The sequence below is a fragment of the Macrotis lagotis genome, chromosome 7 (genome assembly GCF_037893015.1).
Source record: "Macrotis lagotis isolate mMagLag1 chromosome 7, bilby.v1.9.chrom.fasta, whole genome shotgun sequence".
Lineage (NCBI taxonomy): Eukaryota > Metazoa > Chordata > Mammalia > Peramelemorphia > Peramelidae > Macrotis > Macrotis lagotis.
In genome coordinates, this window is record NC_133664.1 from 214,196,298 (window position 1) to 214,214,501 (window position 18,204).

Here is an 18,204-nt window from a genome sequence, read left to right on the forward strand (position 1 = left end):
TCCTGTTTTACATTTTGATCATCTTATAGCAATAACTATCTTCATAGAAAATACTCATCTGGTTTTTCATGTACTTTTTTTTTAGTTTTTTTTATTTTAAGGTTATACTGTGGAGTAGTATATAATTTTGAGGAAAATGACTTCCCAAGTCAAATTCAATTTTTAATCTTTTTATATTTCTTATTATTAATAATATTGAAATATTAATATCCAACAATTTATATATTTTTAAGGTTTGCAAAGTATTTTACTTATAATTATTTGTGAGGTTTGTAGTGCAACAACTATGATTGATTTTTTACAAATGGGGAGAATTGAAATATATGATTACTCAGGGTCCCAAAGCGGAAAGATGCAAAGACAAAATTCAAAACAGATTTTTACACCCTTATTTTATTTTTTTTATTTAAGGCAATGGGATTAAGTGATTTGCCCAAGGTCACACAGCTAGGCAATTATTATGTGTCTGGGGTGAGATTTGAACTCAGGTCCCCCTGACTCCAAGGGTGGGTGCTCTGTCCACTATATTCCCTAGCTGCCCTGATTTTTATATGCTTAAGCTCACATTTCCCTCTTTCTTTGTCATTCTGCTCATGCCATAATATGTGCAGAGATGCTGGTTAATGGGGTTATGAAAAAAAGAGATAGATTGTCTTTATGTCTTGATGGAGAACTGTAATGTCCTAGTGTCCTGGATTGCTGCTGGTGAGCAGTACAACTCCTTTAAAGTTAATAGATGCATTAACTAGAGGTTCAATTTTAGTGGCTTTCTCTGAGTCTTACATACCTATAAATTCAGATAGATAAACATATATGTGTATATATGTATATAACTATCAGAGCCAGAATTCAGACTGACATTTTCTGAACTGAAAGGCTGCTTGGCACAGAGGATAGACAGGAAACTAGAATTGGAGTCAGGATGGTCCTGGGTTCAAGTCACATTGCTGGCATTTACTAGACCAGACAAATCACTTTTTGCCTAAGATTTGTCATCTTTATGTTTTGGGGCAAGAGAGATCGAGCTTAGGTCCTAAGGACCTAAATTCAAGAACTTATGAAAAAGGGTAATTTTTCTTTCCATTTTACTTATTTTTCAGATAAGTATTGTAGAAACTCAGGGCCTTTTAAGTGCTAGGTGCCTAGTTTAAATAGCTGACCACAGCACCAACTATCTTAGTTTTTAATATTATCTTTTATAATCCTGATATGTTCATTTATTTTTTCCTGATTTCATACACTACCTTATCCAACTAATTAAAAAAAACCCCAAAAGCCAGGAGAAAGATTATATTTTATGCTTAAGAGAGAAAACTTGAGAGTGTTTAGCATGGAACTAGTTACATAGTAGGTACTCAATACATTCTGTTGATTAGTGATGAGATTTAATTTTGACTAAATCTGCATTGATACATTAATCTGAATACTGTGGTGTCACAGAAATTACTTTGAAATTGAAATCAGAACTGAGTTCAATTTTTCCTCCATAATTTATTGGGACCCACCTCTTTAATTCTTTTTCTTTGTCTATGAAATGAGGTAATAATAAAATACTATTTAATCTGTAAGAGGAAATTAATCTAGAGGAAAGAGCATTGGATTTAGCATCAGGATATATGAACAATCACCTTCAAGCAGATTATCTAATATTTCTGTTATTCAGTTGTGTCTAATTCTTAATGACTCTATTTAGGGTTTTCTGGCAGAGTTATTGTAGTGGATTGCCATTTCCTTCTCCAGTTCATTTTACAGATGAGGAAACTAAGACAAACAAGGATAAATGATTTGTCCAGGGTGGCATAGCTAGTAAGTGTCTAAAACCAGATTTGAACTCAGGAAGATGAATCTTCCTTATTCAGTCCCCAGAGCTCTATTTACTGTGTCAACTAATTACCCCAAATTTCTAGGCATATTTCTGGCCTAACTATATTAATTCTGCTTCCCAAACTTAAATCTTTGATCTTTTAGCACAGTCATTACTGTTGAAACTTGACTATTCATTCATTCCCAGCCAGAGACAAGTTGGAGCCAGCTCATGTTGGGGACAACAGTTTCTTAAATTTTCACTATGAGCATTTACACTGCAGAACTTTGGGAAGCACTAAAAATCAATACTTGATTTATTGTTTAGACTTAAAATTATTGAGAGAATGCGAATTATGCAGATTAAATTCAAAAGAATGTTGAAGTTATATTTTTCTCTGTTGGAGTACTGTTGTTTTTTTTTTTTTAACCAGCACACCCCTGCTCTCATATCTTTATAAAGAAAACTCCTACTGGTCATAACTGGATACCAAAACTGGTTTGTTTTGCAGCTACAGTTTGCCTGTAGAATATTATTATGCTACACTGTGCAAAGCTGTATTTCAGTATACTTAAAACCTAGCCTTAGCATTGCTTATGATAGATAATTCTATTTCAGTTTGAGAATCTCGTTAATTCTTGTTACACACATCCAATTGTATTAGAATGTGAGTTACTTCAATTTCAAAAATACTTTTTTTCTGGAGTCACTGTGACTGTCCCTATCTGACCCTTCCTTTCACGATCACTGGAACTTGGAGATTATATAACCAATGAAAATGCTAAAGCAGTCAAATTGTGTAGTCTAGAGTAAACATAACCCCTTAAGGAAAGCTATTGTACAAAGATAATAGCTTCATGGACCTTTGGTATGGCTAATTCCTAATGCCACTTGTGCTCCTGTACTCAGTATGCCATTTTCCCAGAGATAATGCTGTTCTTTTAGCTTTAGATAAAATTATTACCTTATGGTCCCATCTTGTACTTTCATTACCTGTCAGTTGGAATGAAGGTTAGAATTTGGATCCTTCTTTATCCTTTAGTAGACTCATTGATAAATATGTAATTATTGAAGAGTTTTTGAGACAGATTTAGCACAAGGGAACAGAGATTGATTCTGTGATTTCATTTTTGGATGAGAATAGTCTTATAAATTACCTAGAACATTTGATTTGCCAGGATTTGTCAGAGGAGAGACTTGAACCAGTCTTCAGGTCTTTATATACCATGTCATGTACCTACTTAGTACTGGAAGGCAGATTTCTTTATTTTAGATAGAAATATTGGTTGTTTATTCAATTGTATGTTCTCTCCCCACCCCCAAAACATTCTTGATCTCTCAGTGTCTCTCTCTCTCTCTCTCTCTCTCTCTCTCTCTCTCTCTCTCTCTCTCTCTCTCTCTCTCGTTTCTTATCTATTTCTTTTTCTAGGTAACTGGCATCGTGGGGAGAGCAGATGTGTTAGCTTGTTTGCTTTTTTTATTGGCCTTTCTCTCCTATAATAAGTGAGTATCATTGTTTGTTCCCCCTTTTGATCCATTTCCCTCTTTTGAGAACCCTTTAGTGTTTGTAGTCAACCTGAATTAGTTGAACCTACACAGAAAGATATTTTTTGAAAGGAAAAAATCATGCCATCAGAAGTGCTTTTTGTATATTAGAAAGAATAAAGATTTTTCTCTTTATCCCAATACCCTACCACTTAAAACTATTCCTATTCTTTGAAATGAGCTATAGAGTTAAAAAATGACTCTTTTCCCATAATCTTACTTTTTATCTTTTCTTCTGAGATTTTGACCAAGAACAAAAAATTTAGAAATGCAGCTCTGCAAAATACCCCAAACAAAACACTAAACCTATGAGTGGTTCTTTTGCTTTTTAATCGATATTTGCTATATTTAATATTTCATTGTACCAATCCTCACCTATTCTACATCTTCTCATTTCTTCAATCATCCTTTGAAAGTTAGCTCAGAATTTAAGAGAAGTTAGGATGGATTTGAAGCAATGGTACTTGAATTTTTAAAAAGCTTCTTAATCTTACATATTGTGAATAACTTCAACAAGGAGAAAGAGAGGAGCCTAGGATGGATTGGTAAGATTTCTTTGTTGTTGGGAAGAGAGATGTAGCAATATCTTTATATTTTTATCCATTCTGAAAAAAAATCTGATCATATTTCTTTTGGCCTATTTCAGTTTATCATTGATGTGGGTAGAAACAAGAAGAAAAAGACATGTTTGTCTCATGGAATATATAATCCCTTTAGGAGTGACTTCTTGAGGGAATGTTTAATTTTTGTCTTTATTTTTCTTGTGTCTAGCATAGTGCTTCATACATTGTAAGTGCTTAATGAATGTTTTTTGATTGATTGCTTGTAGATCAGAAGGCATTAGGAAGAGAAGAGAGTGATAGTAATCATGCTGGCATGGATTCAGGAAAAAAAAGTATGTCTAGGAAATGTGCCTAGATTTTCAGCTGGTCACATAGGCTCCATTCACTACCCTCTGCATGTGATAAAAACACTCTAAATAAAATCTTTAGAGACTGGATCTAAACAAAAGAAAGTTTTATTTGCTTTCTCAAGAAAGGACAGACTCAAAAATTTCACACCAAAAGTGGCAAGAGTCAGAGAGCTGTACCTAAAGTACAATCAAGCAAGAGTTCTCTCCCACATTTTCCCCTAGCTCAAAAGCCTGTTGGTTGGTCTTTTGGGGGGTACAATCTATTCATTGAAATTTGCCCCAGATGCAAAGAAAAGATGAAATGTTTTCATAATATTTTTCCCACCAGATGGTGAGGTAGTTTAGGACCTTCATAATTATCTCAAATAAAATAAAGTAATGTTTATGGTTAGACTATCCTCTCAGTTTGTAAAATATAGTCTTATCATAAAGCAGGTAACTTTGAACCTCCTTTAGAATTCAGGGTTTTTTTTTTGTTTTTTTTTTAGTTTTTGCAGGCAATGGGGTTAAGTGGCTTACCCAAGGCCACACAGCTAGGCCATTATTAAGTGTCTGAGGTCAGATTTGAATTCCAGTACTCCTGACTCCAGGGCCAGTGTGATATCCACTGTGCCACCTAGCCACCCTTCAGGGTTTTCTTGACAAACATTTCTTATCCTTGAGAGGACTTTACAAGGAATTTTCCTATACAATCCCTTTCCTTATTTCAATGTGTATATATATATATATATATACATATGTATATGTATATATATATATGTATATGTATATATACATGTATCTGAAGTCCTCTCACACAATTCTCTTGATACATCCCCTCAGCAAGATCTTCATATTCATTGTCCCCACCCACGCAGATTCTATTCTTTCTTCCTGTCCAATTGGGACCCATCTTTTTCTTGAACCCCCTGACCAAACAACCCATACACACATAGACACAAAATGGAGGAAGATGATCTGGTTCGGTCTCTCTCTATTTTTCTCCTGGAGACATTCAATGTCTTCCAAAAAGTTCTCCTCAATTTGACTTCTCTTCTTGTAAAGGAACTTGTTTAACACAACATCTTATCAGACTTAGACTTATGTTTTGATCATTAGACAATAAAATTCTAGAGTTTTACAATTTTACTTACTGTAATATTCACATTCATATTTCACTCTATCAAAAATAAAACTTCTATATTTCTTTCACTGTACAAGTGAATTTACTGAAAATTGCCAGATTAGTTTGAGTTTATACATCAGTTCTTAGTACAAAGAATGTCCAGCAAGTGACATATAGACTGTCTCAGCCTCTGGCTCCTTATTAAAACAACTTGAGCATCCTTAACTAAAATAAATTCTTCTTTCTTCCCAAAATGTTTCTAAATATATGAAATATACTATAGGTAATTCTCTTAATATACTGAACTGACTTACATCCCTTCCTTAAAGTAGAATTTGAAACTGCTGGTTGCACAGAATTATGTCTTAAGATGACAAAAATCTTTTATTCTGCTTACCTAAATATCCTTTCTAACATTGAAAAATCAAGGGATCTTTATACTTGTCAGCACACATAGCTAACAGCAGAGTTTAAAACCACACACTAGCCTACCTAGCTATTAAATTCCAATTAACCTTTAATTTCTATATCAGATTTGCTTATAGTGATTTACTATAAAGGTCCAGTACATCAAAGGAAAATTTAGAGTGTCAGTTTCCAGGCAGAGGTCATAGTCAAATGCCTTAAGCCAAGTTTTAGATTTATCCAGTGAGATATTATTCAAATGTCACATTTGGGGAAGTCAGGTCAGAAAAGGTCCAACTTCAGGCTTCATTGAAAAGCCACCCCTTCAATCTTTTTATCCCAATGTATTATCATCTGTGCTGTCTCCAAACCTCCATTGGACTTCTGGGCTTCAAAAGAGCATTGACCCAACAGCACTTCCTTTGCTGAACATACCTGATATAAGAACAACAAAAACCAATGAAAAGATCCACAACCTGAAATAATTCCATCTAATTAGACCTCCAATGGAATCCACTTCACAAGGACTGAATACTAATTATAATCTGGATGGGGGGGGGAGGGTTACAATCAATCAGCCCCCTTCCCTACACATATATCTACTTTGAGTGTCCCTGTCATCAGAATACACTAAACTAAACTCTCAGTGACTAAACTAAAAATATTTTCTAAACTTATTCAGGAAGCAATCAAGATCCCCTAGCATCTGAAGCATTTCTTGATTGCTTCACAAATATGTTCCATAACTCAACTAGAACGTCTGTCCTTCTGGTGGCACTTACTTCTGATCTCTGGACTCACATCCCTTTGTCTGAAATCATATTTGATTTATTTCTGGATTAAGATAATATGTCAGAGGCCTCTTGGCAAGAGACCCCTACTTCTAACTTCCTGTATTACATAATAAACACCTTCTTTGGCTAAGAGATTATCTTCAGAATTCCCACATAACAATTAGTTAGAGATTGTCACAGGAAAATATCAAATTATTATCATTATTTTTTTCTTTCCTATGTTACTCAGGTGCTTTTACTTCAAAGCAAACAATCACAGTTTCCCAATTTACACATACATAATTGGCAGACAGTTCTCTATAATACACCTGTTTCATTATTAGCCATATTTGAAATACAAGTCATTATTTTCAGAATTCTTTCAAACCATTAGAACATCTTAGGGAACTCTAAATTTTTGAGCATATGTTATTAATTACAAATGTAACTAAATAGTAATAAGACTAAACCCTTTAATTGCTAGATTTTACAAAACAATCTTTATATTGCATTTATATCTTGACCTACAGATCTAGAATAAGGTCCAACACATTGTTTAAAAATTTCAAAGATCTCAGAGGATCATGACTTTTGATATTTTTCTTCATTATCCCTACAAATCAATAAATCATTAATTATAGGCTTTGACATCATTACAATAAAATATATTTATAAAAGTAGAACACATAACTTTTTTTAGTTTTTTTTTTTTTGGCAAGGCAGTGGGTTAAGTGGTTTTCCCAAGGCCACACAGCTAGGTAATTATTAAGTGTCTGAGGCCAGATTCGAACTCAGGTACTCCTGACTCCAGGGCTGGTGCTCTGTCTACTGCACCACCTAGCCACCCCACATAACTTTTCAACAGCTTACTCATCAGTAAGTTACCTAACTAGGGGTTACATAGTTTTTCAATTTCCCAATCATTTTTCAAAGTCCCTCACATTTATTCAGTATTATTGGAAATGTGATCTTGCAGTATAAGAGATTGGGAAATATATCTTAACACTATCCTTCTGAGTTACCATTTTACTTCTTTAAAATCGAACATTTAACTCTTAACCTACATGAAACCCTTAACCTACAATGCTGACATCTCCTTCTCTTAAAGCAAAACAGAACAACAGTTCTCTTATAACTGAATATCTTTTACACACAAATCTCTTTTACATCTGTTTCATAACTTATTTACTTATTATTCCAAATGCACTCCTATTTTCAAAAAGAAAATAAGATTCTCCATGAATTTAATCTTATACATGTGATAGTTTCAAAGATCCCCAATATACCCATGCCAGTGTTACAACATATATTTCTTCTTAAATAACAGATATTAATAAGCTACTTTGATCTTACATAAAAATATTGCCTTTCATAATCATGAGGTGGAAAAACAAAGCTTTTCATAAATTCTCTGGGGCAAAAAGACCTTGAGAGAGTTAGACCGTTGCCAAAGCATTCTCTACTTTTCTTATAACAAATCTTTACAAATGTAATAGATGAAACTTAATGTATTCATTGTTTGTTATTTCACCACAACCTTTAAATTCTCAAAAAAAGTTTAGTTTGGATCTGTTCTTATACAAAGTTTACTAACTATACATAATATGTTTCAATTTCATTGAATATTCCCTTTACTCCCTAGGATGTTGCAACATAGAAAATTCTTAAGAGTAGATGTTTCTAAAAAAGTCCATTCTTATGATTGCAAGATTTTCTTTATACTTCTATTACATTTCAAAAGTCTGAGGCTGAATTTGAACTCAGGTACTCCTGACTCCAGGGCCAGTGTTCTATCCACTGGGCTACCCAGCCACCCCAAAATTGTACATTTTTATAAACCTTTAATTCAGTTACATGTATTTTCATGTACTTGATACAGAATAATAGCCCATTATAGAATTATCTCATTGAAGAAACAATAAGGTAATAAAAAGATTAACATTTATCTAGCAATTGCTTTCATATCAAACTTTTCATTTTATGGTGTTTATTATTTTCCAATCAATTCACTGCCAGATATTGCAAAAGTGGCAGTCTGATGCAATTTTCAAATTACCCCCAACCTTATTTCTATTTAAAAAATTTTTTTTCAGTTTTTGCAAGGCAGTGGGGTCAAGTGACTTGCCCAAGGTAATTATTATGTGTCTGAGACTGGATTTGAACTCAGGTCCTACTGACTCCAAGACTGGTGCTTTATCCACTGTACCACCTAGCTGTACCCCCCAAACTTATTTAAAAAGGCATATCCTCATTTAGATTTATAGCTCTCTATACTTTTTCTCTTTTTGCATTGATTTTTAAATCATTTTTCAGAACTCCCAAAATCTATCTTTTTACTTATAGCAAATCAAACCTACTTGTAACTTCTTTCTATATGTTTTAATCAACTTCCATACTTCACAAATGTTTCAAGAACTCCATCTGTCTCTGTGCCTTTTCATTTTCCCTTGCTATCCTTTTTATTCTCTTCCTAATTCTTTCAGAATTCATTATTCAGACTGAACTACTTACATTTTCCCTTAATATGTTCTTCTACTATTATTTTTTGTTTCTTTTGATTTTAGATATTTTTTGGCAAGGCAATGGGATTAAATTATTTGCCCAAGGTCACACAGCTAGATAATTATTACATGTCTGAGACCCAATTAGAACTGAAGTTCTCCTGTCTCCAGCACTGGCGCTCTATCCACTGTACCCCCTAGCTGCCCCTTTCTTTTGATTTTAATAATGCTGTTCTGAACCAGATTTTCCTAGCTTATTTAAAACTTTATTTTTACAGCTATATAGACTGCATTGTAATATAACTTTCCATTCAAAGATTTTACTATTTAACACTTTTTTATTTTACCTGGTATAACTTTTGAGAAGGCAAACAGCCACTCAAAAATCCCATAGCCTAATTAGAATATTTCCCACCACCACCCTTTTCAGATAGAGCAAACCAAATAACTTCTCATGGGGGAGAGGGACTCTTCTCTTCTTAAATCCCCAGTTGTTTCATTATTTTCTGTAAATTTTGGAAATTAAATAACATTATCAAATAAACTTCTGAAGCTATAATGTTACCATAGAGTAAACTGGATTCATTAACTGTTTCTAGCATATGCTTCAATTTTCCTTTTTTCTGGCATTTCTGTATAATCAAATTATATACTTTAGAATGGGCAGAGACCAGACTCTTTTGTCCTTTCTGGAATTTACTTCCTCTAAGCTTTCTCAATGTCAAATAGCATTTCTTTTGTGATTTGTTTATTTTACACATACCTTTCTCATCTGGGAATACTCATTGTCTCTTTTCTGTTTCTTTTAACTCCAAATACATTTCCTTTTTAACACGTGTTTTACCAAGTCTTCATGAAACAATCCCCCCCCCCATTATTTAATTCTTTTTCATAATAAATTCTCTTTTAACTCCCATTCAAGGTTGAGAGATAAAAGCCAAAGAGCCAGGCAAGTGACAAGTGGTGGAGAAAAAAAAGCAGGGGTACAGGGAAGAGGATGAGGAGGAAGGGGGGAAAAAGTATCTGGTAGCACAGAATAGCAGCAAAGAATCTGGGGAAGAGAAAAAGTCAACAGTATTTAATCATTTTCTGCACTTTGTCTTTTTACTTTGGTACTTCTTCCCAAATATTAAATCTAGACCCCTAGACCTCTCAGCTGGGCACATTGGGGAGCAATTTTTCCTTGCTACCTAGTTTTGAGCCCCCTCCCCTTTCCTTTGCCCTGTGTGAGCTTTCTCCAGACCCCCTATGGACTTGAACCACATGAAGGCTTTCTCTGTACCCTCTGGACTCTGCTTGGGAGCTCCTCTGCAGCTATCCTTACAGACTTTAACTGCTTAGATGTAGCAGAGATCAGGTCACTCAGGGGCTCACTGATCTTATCTGGGTCAACTGGAACTGTGTAAACTTTGCCAGGATTCACAGGTCTTGCCTGTCTGGGCTTGTGTACACAAACTTACGTGTACCTAACTGGCCTTTCAAATTACAAATCAGCTTCTGCAGCAAGGCCCATTTTCTCTCCTTGTGTTGCCTCCAGAGGTCTTCGGACTTTTAGTTATGCTCAAACTAAGTCTCTCTCTGGGATTCTTCCCTTGTTTCTCAAGGGATCTGCCTGGGTACTAAATCATGAACTGCTGAAAGTAGTCCAGCATGGCACCTGCTTGTATCTGTGTCCAGGAGAATCTTAAGTAGGGGAATTTCCTTACCAATGTACCAGAATTGTGTGTGATAAAAATAGACTAAGTAAAATCTTCAGAGACTGGGTCTGAACAAAAAAATGTTTTATTTGCTTTTTTGAGAAAGATAAGACTCAAAAATCTCACACCAAAAGTGGCAAGAGTCAGAGAGCTGCATTCAAACTACAGTCAAGCAAGAATATATAGAGTTTCACACCCCCCCCCCTTCTCTGTAACCCTTCTCCAAATTATCCCATTGACTGGGCTTTTTTTTTTTGGATACAATCTGAGTGGAATATTCCCTCTTAAGAGTTAACATTCTTAGTGAAGTCCTCTCAGGGTTAAAAACCATTAAAACAGAGACAGACTATTACCCTCAGAGTATTCTTAGGAGAGGCAGAGAAGCCTTGCGTTCCCAGTCAGATTCCCTCCTGATTCTGCTGGGAAGTGAAACAGTGGAGTGTTTCCAGAAAGACCTTGCATTGATTCTGTTAGGGAGGGAAGTAGTGGAATACTTCTAGAGAAGAGATCTTGTAGTCTTAGTTATCCACCTGTTTGATAATGGACTGTGGGAACAGTAGCCTGTCTTTTCTTATTTGATAACTGCTAGTGGAGTCCATTAGAAGACCTTGCATACTCAGACATTAATTCATTTTATAGAAGGTCATTAGAAATCTTCTTCTGATACCCCCACCATCTGGATGGTGAGGTAATATTTTATGAAAACCTTTTATTCTCTTTGTTTCTGGTTAGATTTTTCAAGTAAAGATTAGCTCTGAAAACCTTAACCAATCAGGTAGGAAGAGATGGGGCTAGGGAGGGGGGGAATCTCACTAGGCCATATAATCTTGCCTGCCTGTCACCTCAGGGCAGCTCCTTGATCTTCACTATCTTTGTGACACTTGGGGGTGCCATTTTCTCCAGAAAAGCCAAAATAAACTTTCCTTTTTGCTTTGAGGAGTCTATATTTTTTAAGTGAGTTTTTATCCCACACAAATCTATTCACTGAAATTTACCCCAGAGACAGACACAAAGAAAAGATGAAATGTTTTCATAATATTTTTCCCACAAGAAGGTGAGGTAATCTAGGACTTTCATAATTATCTCAACTAAAATGAAGTAATATCTTTGGTCAGGATGTCTTCTCAGTTTACAAAAATAGTCTTATCATAAAGCAGATGACTCTGAGCCTCCTTTGGAATGCAAGGTTTTCTTGACAAAAACATTTTTTTTAACCCTGAGAGGACTTCACCAGGAACTTTCCCATACATGTCTTTCATTCAAACCTCCCTATTGTGTTATTTTATTGCTGCTAACTGGAATTCTCCCCCCTCTCCTTGTGCTCTGGTGCTGGGGAGGGATAAGATGCCAATTCTCACTCTTCAATCTCCAGAATGTGAAATGTTCAAAAAGTTGGTAGTTGATCATCTAATCAAGAAAGCAAAATCAAGAGACTGAGGTGAACAGGACAGGTACCCTTGCACTTAATCAGCAGTTTAAAGGAAAATCTAGGAATGAAAAATCCGATGAAGGAGTGGTCACCTCTTTTACATACCCAGTCAGGTCTGGCTTTGCAGTCCCTGAGTAATCAGTTTTTCTGACTGAAGACAAGAGAAGAGTTTTTATTTCTACTTTGTAGCAGTATTTCAGTCATGCATGTCCAAGTTCTCACCCTGTCACTTAGACTGAAACCAGGTGGGGATCAATTCACTTTGTGAAGGCTGAAGAACATTTACCCTGCTAGAGTTATTAGCATAAAGAGATTTGCTTGGGATACTTAGTAATGAGAAATAACTTTTAAACTTCTTTGCAGGAGTATGGATCTTCTTTACACTGGGGAGTGTTTTCTTCCTACAACTTCTCCATTTTTTCTGCTGCTCAGTTTGTTTCTGGGGACCTGTGCAATGTTGGTCAAAGAGACTGGAATCACAGTGTTTGGAGTGTGCCTAGTCTATGATCTTTTTTCCCTACCTCACAACAGAGGTAAATGGTAAGTTGTTTTGAAGGTTTTTCTTCTATATTGGAAGGCAAATCAAAAGCAAAATTGTCTGGAATTTGATTAGCATTAAATGTTCAAAATTTTCTTAAACTTTGGTATAAAAACCACAAAAAGACATAAAAATAATTATGGCACAGTATAATTCTGTCTTGGTTTAAACACTGGAATTAAATGTTCCAAACCATATTTAGATTTCTGAAAGGTATTAAGTGATGTAAATAAGACTGGTTCTCTCCCTTCCACTCCACCCCCCCCCCCTTTCAATGAGGTTGACTAAAAATGATGATGGCTAGAGTTTGCAGTATGAATAGATGTAGCTTTTGTAGGCCTGGCTTTTCTTTATTGGATAGAAGTATCCAAATCTGTCTTTTCCTCTTAGTCCATCTGTCTAACAACAAGATCCACATAGTATTTTCTAGATTTTTGTCAGCAGTGTGGTTTGAAAAAGATGGAAGGCATTGCATTGAACTCAAAAAGCACAAAGATAGTTAAAGGAAAATAAATAAAGGAAGTGGGAAGGCAAAATAAGAATACAGAAAAGTACATTTGTTTAAAAATAATCTTATTGTATATAGTATTTTCCAAATAACAAACATATGTCATCCTTAGAGCCGGTATTGGTTTCCCCATTTAACAGATAAGAATACTGAGCCTTAGTAAAGATAGTGAGATTGTACATATCCTTTCCAGGACTTAAACCTCAATCCAATGCTTCTTTCAGTATTCTAATGTTTCTCATAATATTATGTAGGATTTTTAGTCTGGAAACATTTTTGTTCAGGTTGCTGATGCATCTGACCTGAAGTTAAGAAGACCTGGGCTCAAATCTGATTGTGACACTAGGCAAATCACTTAAGTGTGCTTCAGTTTCCTCATCTATAAAATGAGTTGGAGAAGGAAATGACAAACCCACTCTAGTATCTTTTCCAAGAAAACTCAATATGAGGTCACAAAGAGTTGGTTATAGTATAAATAAAATTCTGTTTTGTTTTAATTGATATTTTATTTTATTTTTCCATTTACATGTTAAGAAAGTTTTTCAACATTCATTCGCATGCATATTTTTAAGTTACATAATTTCCTTGCACCATCCCTTCTCACCTCCCTCCCCTCAGTGACAAACAGTCTAGTGGACATTGTACATTTGTTTTTAGCATGTCAACATATTAGTCAATTTTTAGGACTAAGGGTAAAGAAAGAAAATCATGGGATAGGAAGAATAACAAAAGAGAAATTTTTAAAAAAGTGAATATAGTTTCATTTAGATTCTACAGGTTTTTTAAAAATGTTTTTTCTTAGTTTGGATGGATCTCTCTCTCTCTCTCTCTCTCTCTCTCTCTCTCTCTTTCTCTCTCTCTCTCTCTAATAGGTGTCCCATGGTTGTCCTAGCTCCCTGAATTGCTGAGAGGAACTGTATCCATCAAAATTGATCAACTCACATTGTTGTTGTTAATTTGTACAATGTTCTCTTCATTCTGCTTCCTTCACTCAGCATCAGTTCCTGTAATTCTTTCCATGCTTCTCTGGAGTCTGACTATTCACTGTTTCTTATAGAACAATAGTACTCTACATCTTTAACCTTTGTGTATCTCTCTGCTTCAAATGTGTTTCTTGTAAACAGTATATTGCAGGATTATGGTTTTTAATCTATTCTGCTATCCACTTTCATTTTTTGGGAGAATTCATTCAATTCAAATTTACAGTTAAGATTATTATATTTTTATTTTCATTCATGTTATCTTTCCCTTTTTGTACTTTTCACTTTCCTTTCCTCTTATTCCTCCTCAGCAATATTTTGCTTCCTTTCCCCTTTAATTTTTCTTTTAAATTTTTTGTTTACTTTTCACTTACCTTTGTCTTCCTTTTTTATTAGTCCCTTCTTCCCTTTTATTTCCCTCCCCTCCCCCACAACATCCATGTAGGGTAGAATGTACATTATTCTCTCTCTGGGCCAAATCTGTTGAGTAGGGTTTACTTAGTGTCTACTCTTTCTTCTTTCCCTCTACTATAATAGGTCTTTGTGCTTCTTCACCTGGTGTTATTTGTCCTCTAAAACAAAACCTTCTCCTAATGTAGTCCTTTTTTTTAATGTTTTTATTATTTTAACCCTGCCTTATACTTTCATTTACTTTGTCAAAATACACTCCTTTTATCAGACCCCGTAGAAATAGCATCAAAGTACAATCAATCAAAGCTTGATTGGTTGATAAGCTTAAAGTTTTGTCAAAGAACAATCAGTCAAATGTTGATTGCTTGATTGCTTAGTTGATTGATAAGCAGCATTGCCTCATAGTCACTGTGTACCATCACCTCTTCTGTCTCATTAGAATATATTTCTTACATCCCAAATCACATCAAATTATAATCACTTTATACTTTATTTCCTATTTAAGTACCCTTCATGGACACACAATGCTCAGGAGCCACAACAATTTGCAAAGCTAAATGAGTTCATGAACCATTTGTACCACCCCCTACCCCAAATATACTCCCTCCAATTGTAGCCAAAGCATTAAGCAAAGCATATCTCTTTGTGATGTTGCTGAACAGTCCTTCCAAGTATACTCTCTCCCTCCATCTCTAAAGTACTCTAAGAATAGCTCTATAGCTCTCCCCAGAAAAAGTATCAGGTATACTCTTCCCTTTAGCAGTCTAATTCTAGCACAGAAACCCTTGTTAATTAAAGTATGGATTAAGATAAAATTATTCCTAATCTCTTTTTATCCAACCCTTCTAAGTACATTCTCATCAAGCCTCTAAGTATCTAAAGTAATTTGAAACATGAGATACATAAGTTTAGAGTAAACACCTCAAGTGTTCACCTGAATTATTTGTACCTGACCTGTATAACAGCATTCTGAGCTTGTATTGGTCTGATCAACCAATCAGATGTACTGTAATTTGTCTCAAAGATAGTAATGCAATTTTGATCTTCTTTGATAATGAAGGACAAGAACCAACCATACCCATATATTCTTAGTACTCCCTTCAACTATGGTCTACCTTTTAACTCTCCTTAGTGAAATACAATTTTCAAGACTTAACAAGTGTTAGCTTCCCTTGAAAGATTGTATACAATTTAATATTTTTGACTAACATTTGTTTTTTTCCCCCTTTCTGTTTGCCCTTTTAATGCATTTCTTGACTTATTTGAAGATCAAATTCTTTCAATTCTGGTCTTTGTTTTGGGAAATTTTGAAGTCCTCTATTTCATTTAACATCCATCTTTTCTCTTGACAGAGTATGCTGGATTCTGTAACTTGGTAAATTCTTGGTTGTTATCTAAGATCCTTTGCCCTCCAAAATATCATATTCCGGGCCCTCTGATCCTTTAATGTTAAATCTGATAAATCTTGTCTAATTCAGATTGTGCTTCCTTTGTATTTAAATTACTTCTTTTTGGTTGTTTGCAGTATTTTCTCCTTAATTAGAGAATTCTGGCATTTGACTGATAGTCCTTGACGTTTCTATCCTGGGGTCTCTTTTTGAAGATGTTCTGGGTATTTATTCAAGGAGTACCTTGTCTAGATCAAAAAAATAGCCTGGAAAATACCTTTCCTTGATAATTTCCTGAAAGGTATTTTCCAGGCTATTTTTTTGATTTAGATTTTCTGGTAGACCAATAATTTGTAAATTATCTCTCTTGGATCTATTTTTCAGGTCATTTGTTTTTCTTAAAAGATACTTTATGTTTTCTTCAATTTTTTCAACCTTTTGACTTTGTTTGATGGAATCTTGGTGTCTCATAGATTCATGGCTTCTATTTGTCCAATTCTAATTTTTAGGGGTTTATTTTCATTAGCAAGTTTTTTGTTAACTTTTTCACTTGGTTAACTTTAGTTTTTGCTGAATTGCATTTGCTTTCCAGTTAATCGATTTTATTTTTTGAAGTTCCATTCTTTTTCCAGTTGGTTATTTTTACTTTTTTCTTTTTTTAAATTTATTTTTATTAAAGATATTATTTGAGTTTTACAATTTTCCCCCAATCTTGCTTCCCTCCCCCCCTCCCCCCCTTCTTTAAATGTAGAATGGAGGTAAAGGAAGATAATGACTATGAGAAATCAATAAACAATAAAACAAAACCAAAAGAATGAAAAACTAGAAGAAAATGTGATATATCTCATTGGAAAAAGAACTGACCTAGAAAACAGATCCAGGAGAAATAATTTAAAAACTTTTTTTTAAATAAAGTCATGACTAGAAAAGTCATGACTAGGAAAAGAGTCTAGACTTCATTTTTCAAGAAATAATACAGTAAAATTGCCCTGAGATCCTAGAAGCAGAATGTAAAATAGAAATTGAGGGAATCCATTGATCACCTCCTGAAAGAGATCCTCCCCGCCCCCACACAGAAGAACTCCCAGGAATATTATAGCCAAATTCTAGAACTCTTAAGTCAAAGAGAAAATACTACAAGCAGCTAGAAAGAAACAATTTCAATATCATAGCATTACAGTCAGCATTACACAGGATTTGGCATCTACATTAAAGGCTTGTAGTGCTTGGAATATGATATTCCAATAGACAAAAGAGCTTAGATTACAGATGAGAATCAACTACTCAGCAAAACTGAACATCTTCTTTCAGGAGAAAAGATGGATATCCAAAGAAATAGGAAACTTTCAGACTTTTCTGTTGAAATGACCAGAGCTGAACAGAACATTTGATCTTCAAAGTAGAGGACTCAGGGTAAAGTATATAGAGAGTGGACTAGAAGGACTAATTTTGAGGGATTTAATGATGTTGAGTAGTAGGTATTCCTCCATGGGAAGAAGATACTGTAACTCCTATGGCACTTCTTATTTATTAGAGCAGTTATATATAGTCAAGGCACAGGAGGAAGCTGAATATAAAGGTATAATATATTATAAAGGTGGAGTCAATGGGTGAAAAAGGAATATACTGGTAGAAAGGGAAGGGAGAGGTAGAATGCATTAAGATATATCACATAAAAGACTCTAGAAAAAACTTTTGCAATTAAGTGGGAGGGGGGTTGGTTCTTGTCCTTTGTTATCAAAGAAGACCAAAATGACATCACACTGTTTAAGATAAATTGAAATGTGTCCAACTATTGGCTGATCAAACTAATATGATCTTGGAATGCTCTACCATAGGTTGGGCACAAATAGCCCAGGTGAACACTTGAGGTGAATACTCTAGACTTATGTATGTTCTGTTTCCTTTGGGCTTCTTCAATTCTACCTTCCTCATAGAGTGCAGCACCCTCACTGGTGAGGGCATGCCATGCTGGGCAGTCCTTTGCCAGTGTCTCCCATGCTGTACAACAAATTCTAAAACGCTTCAATGAGACCTTTAGGGTTTCTCAGTATCACTTCTTATGACCCCCTTGTGAACACTTTTCCCATGTGAGTTCTCCATAAAATAATTTTTATGGCAAGTGTGCTTGGGGACCTATCCTGAGCCTTCGCCTGGATACATACCTTTCCCCGGTCTTCGGATGTCACGGACCCCTCGGTCTTCAG

The 18,204-nt window shown here is 34.9% G+C and overlaps 1 protein-coding gene across 1 annotated transcript in view; it reads left to right on the top strand.

The window, feature by feature from the left end:
* The window catches only part of TMTC1 (transmembrane O-mannosyltransferase targeting cadherins 1), a 219,893-nt gene that overhangs the window by 23,780 nt on the left and 177,909 nt on the right, over positions 1 to 18,204 (top strand). Inside the window, 2 exon segments of the mRNA XM_074194798.1 lie at positions 3,234 to 3,307; positions 12,536 to 12,712. Coding sequence (XP_074050899.1) covers positions 3,234 to 3,307; positions 12,536 to 12,712 — 251 coding nt within the window.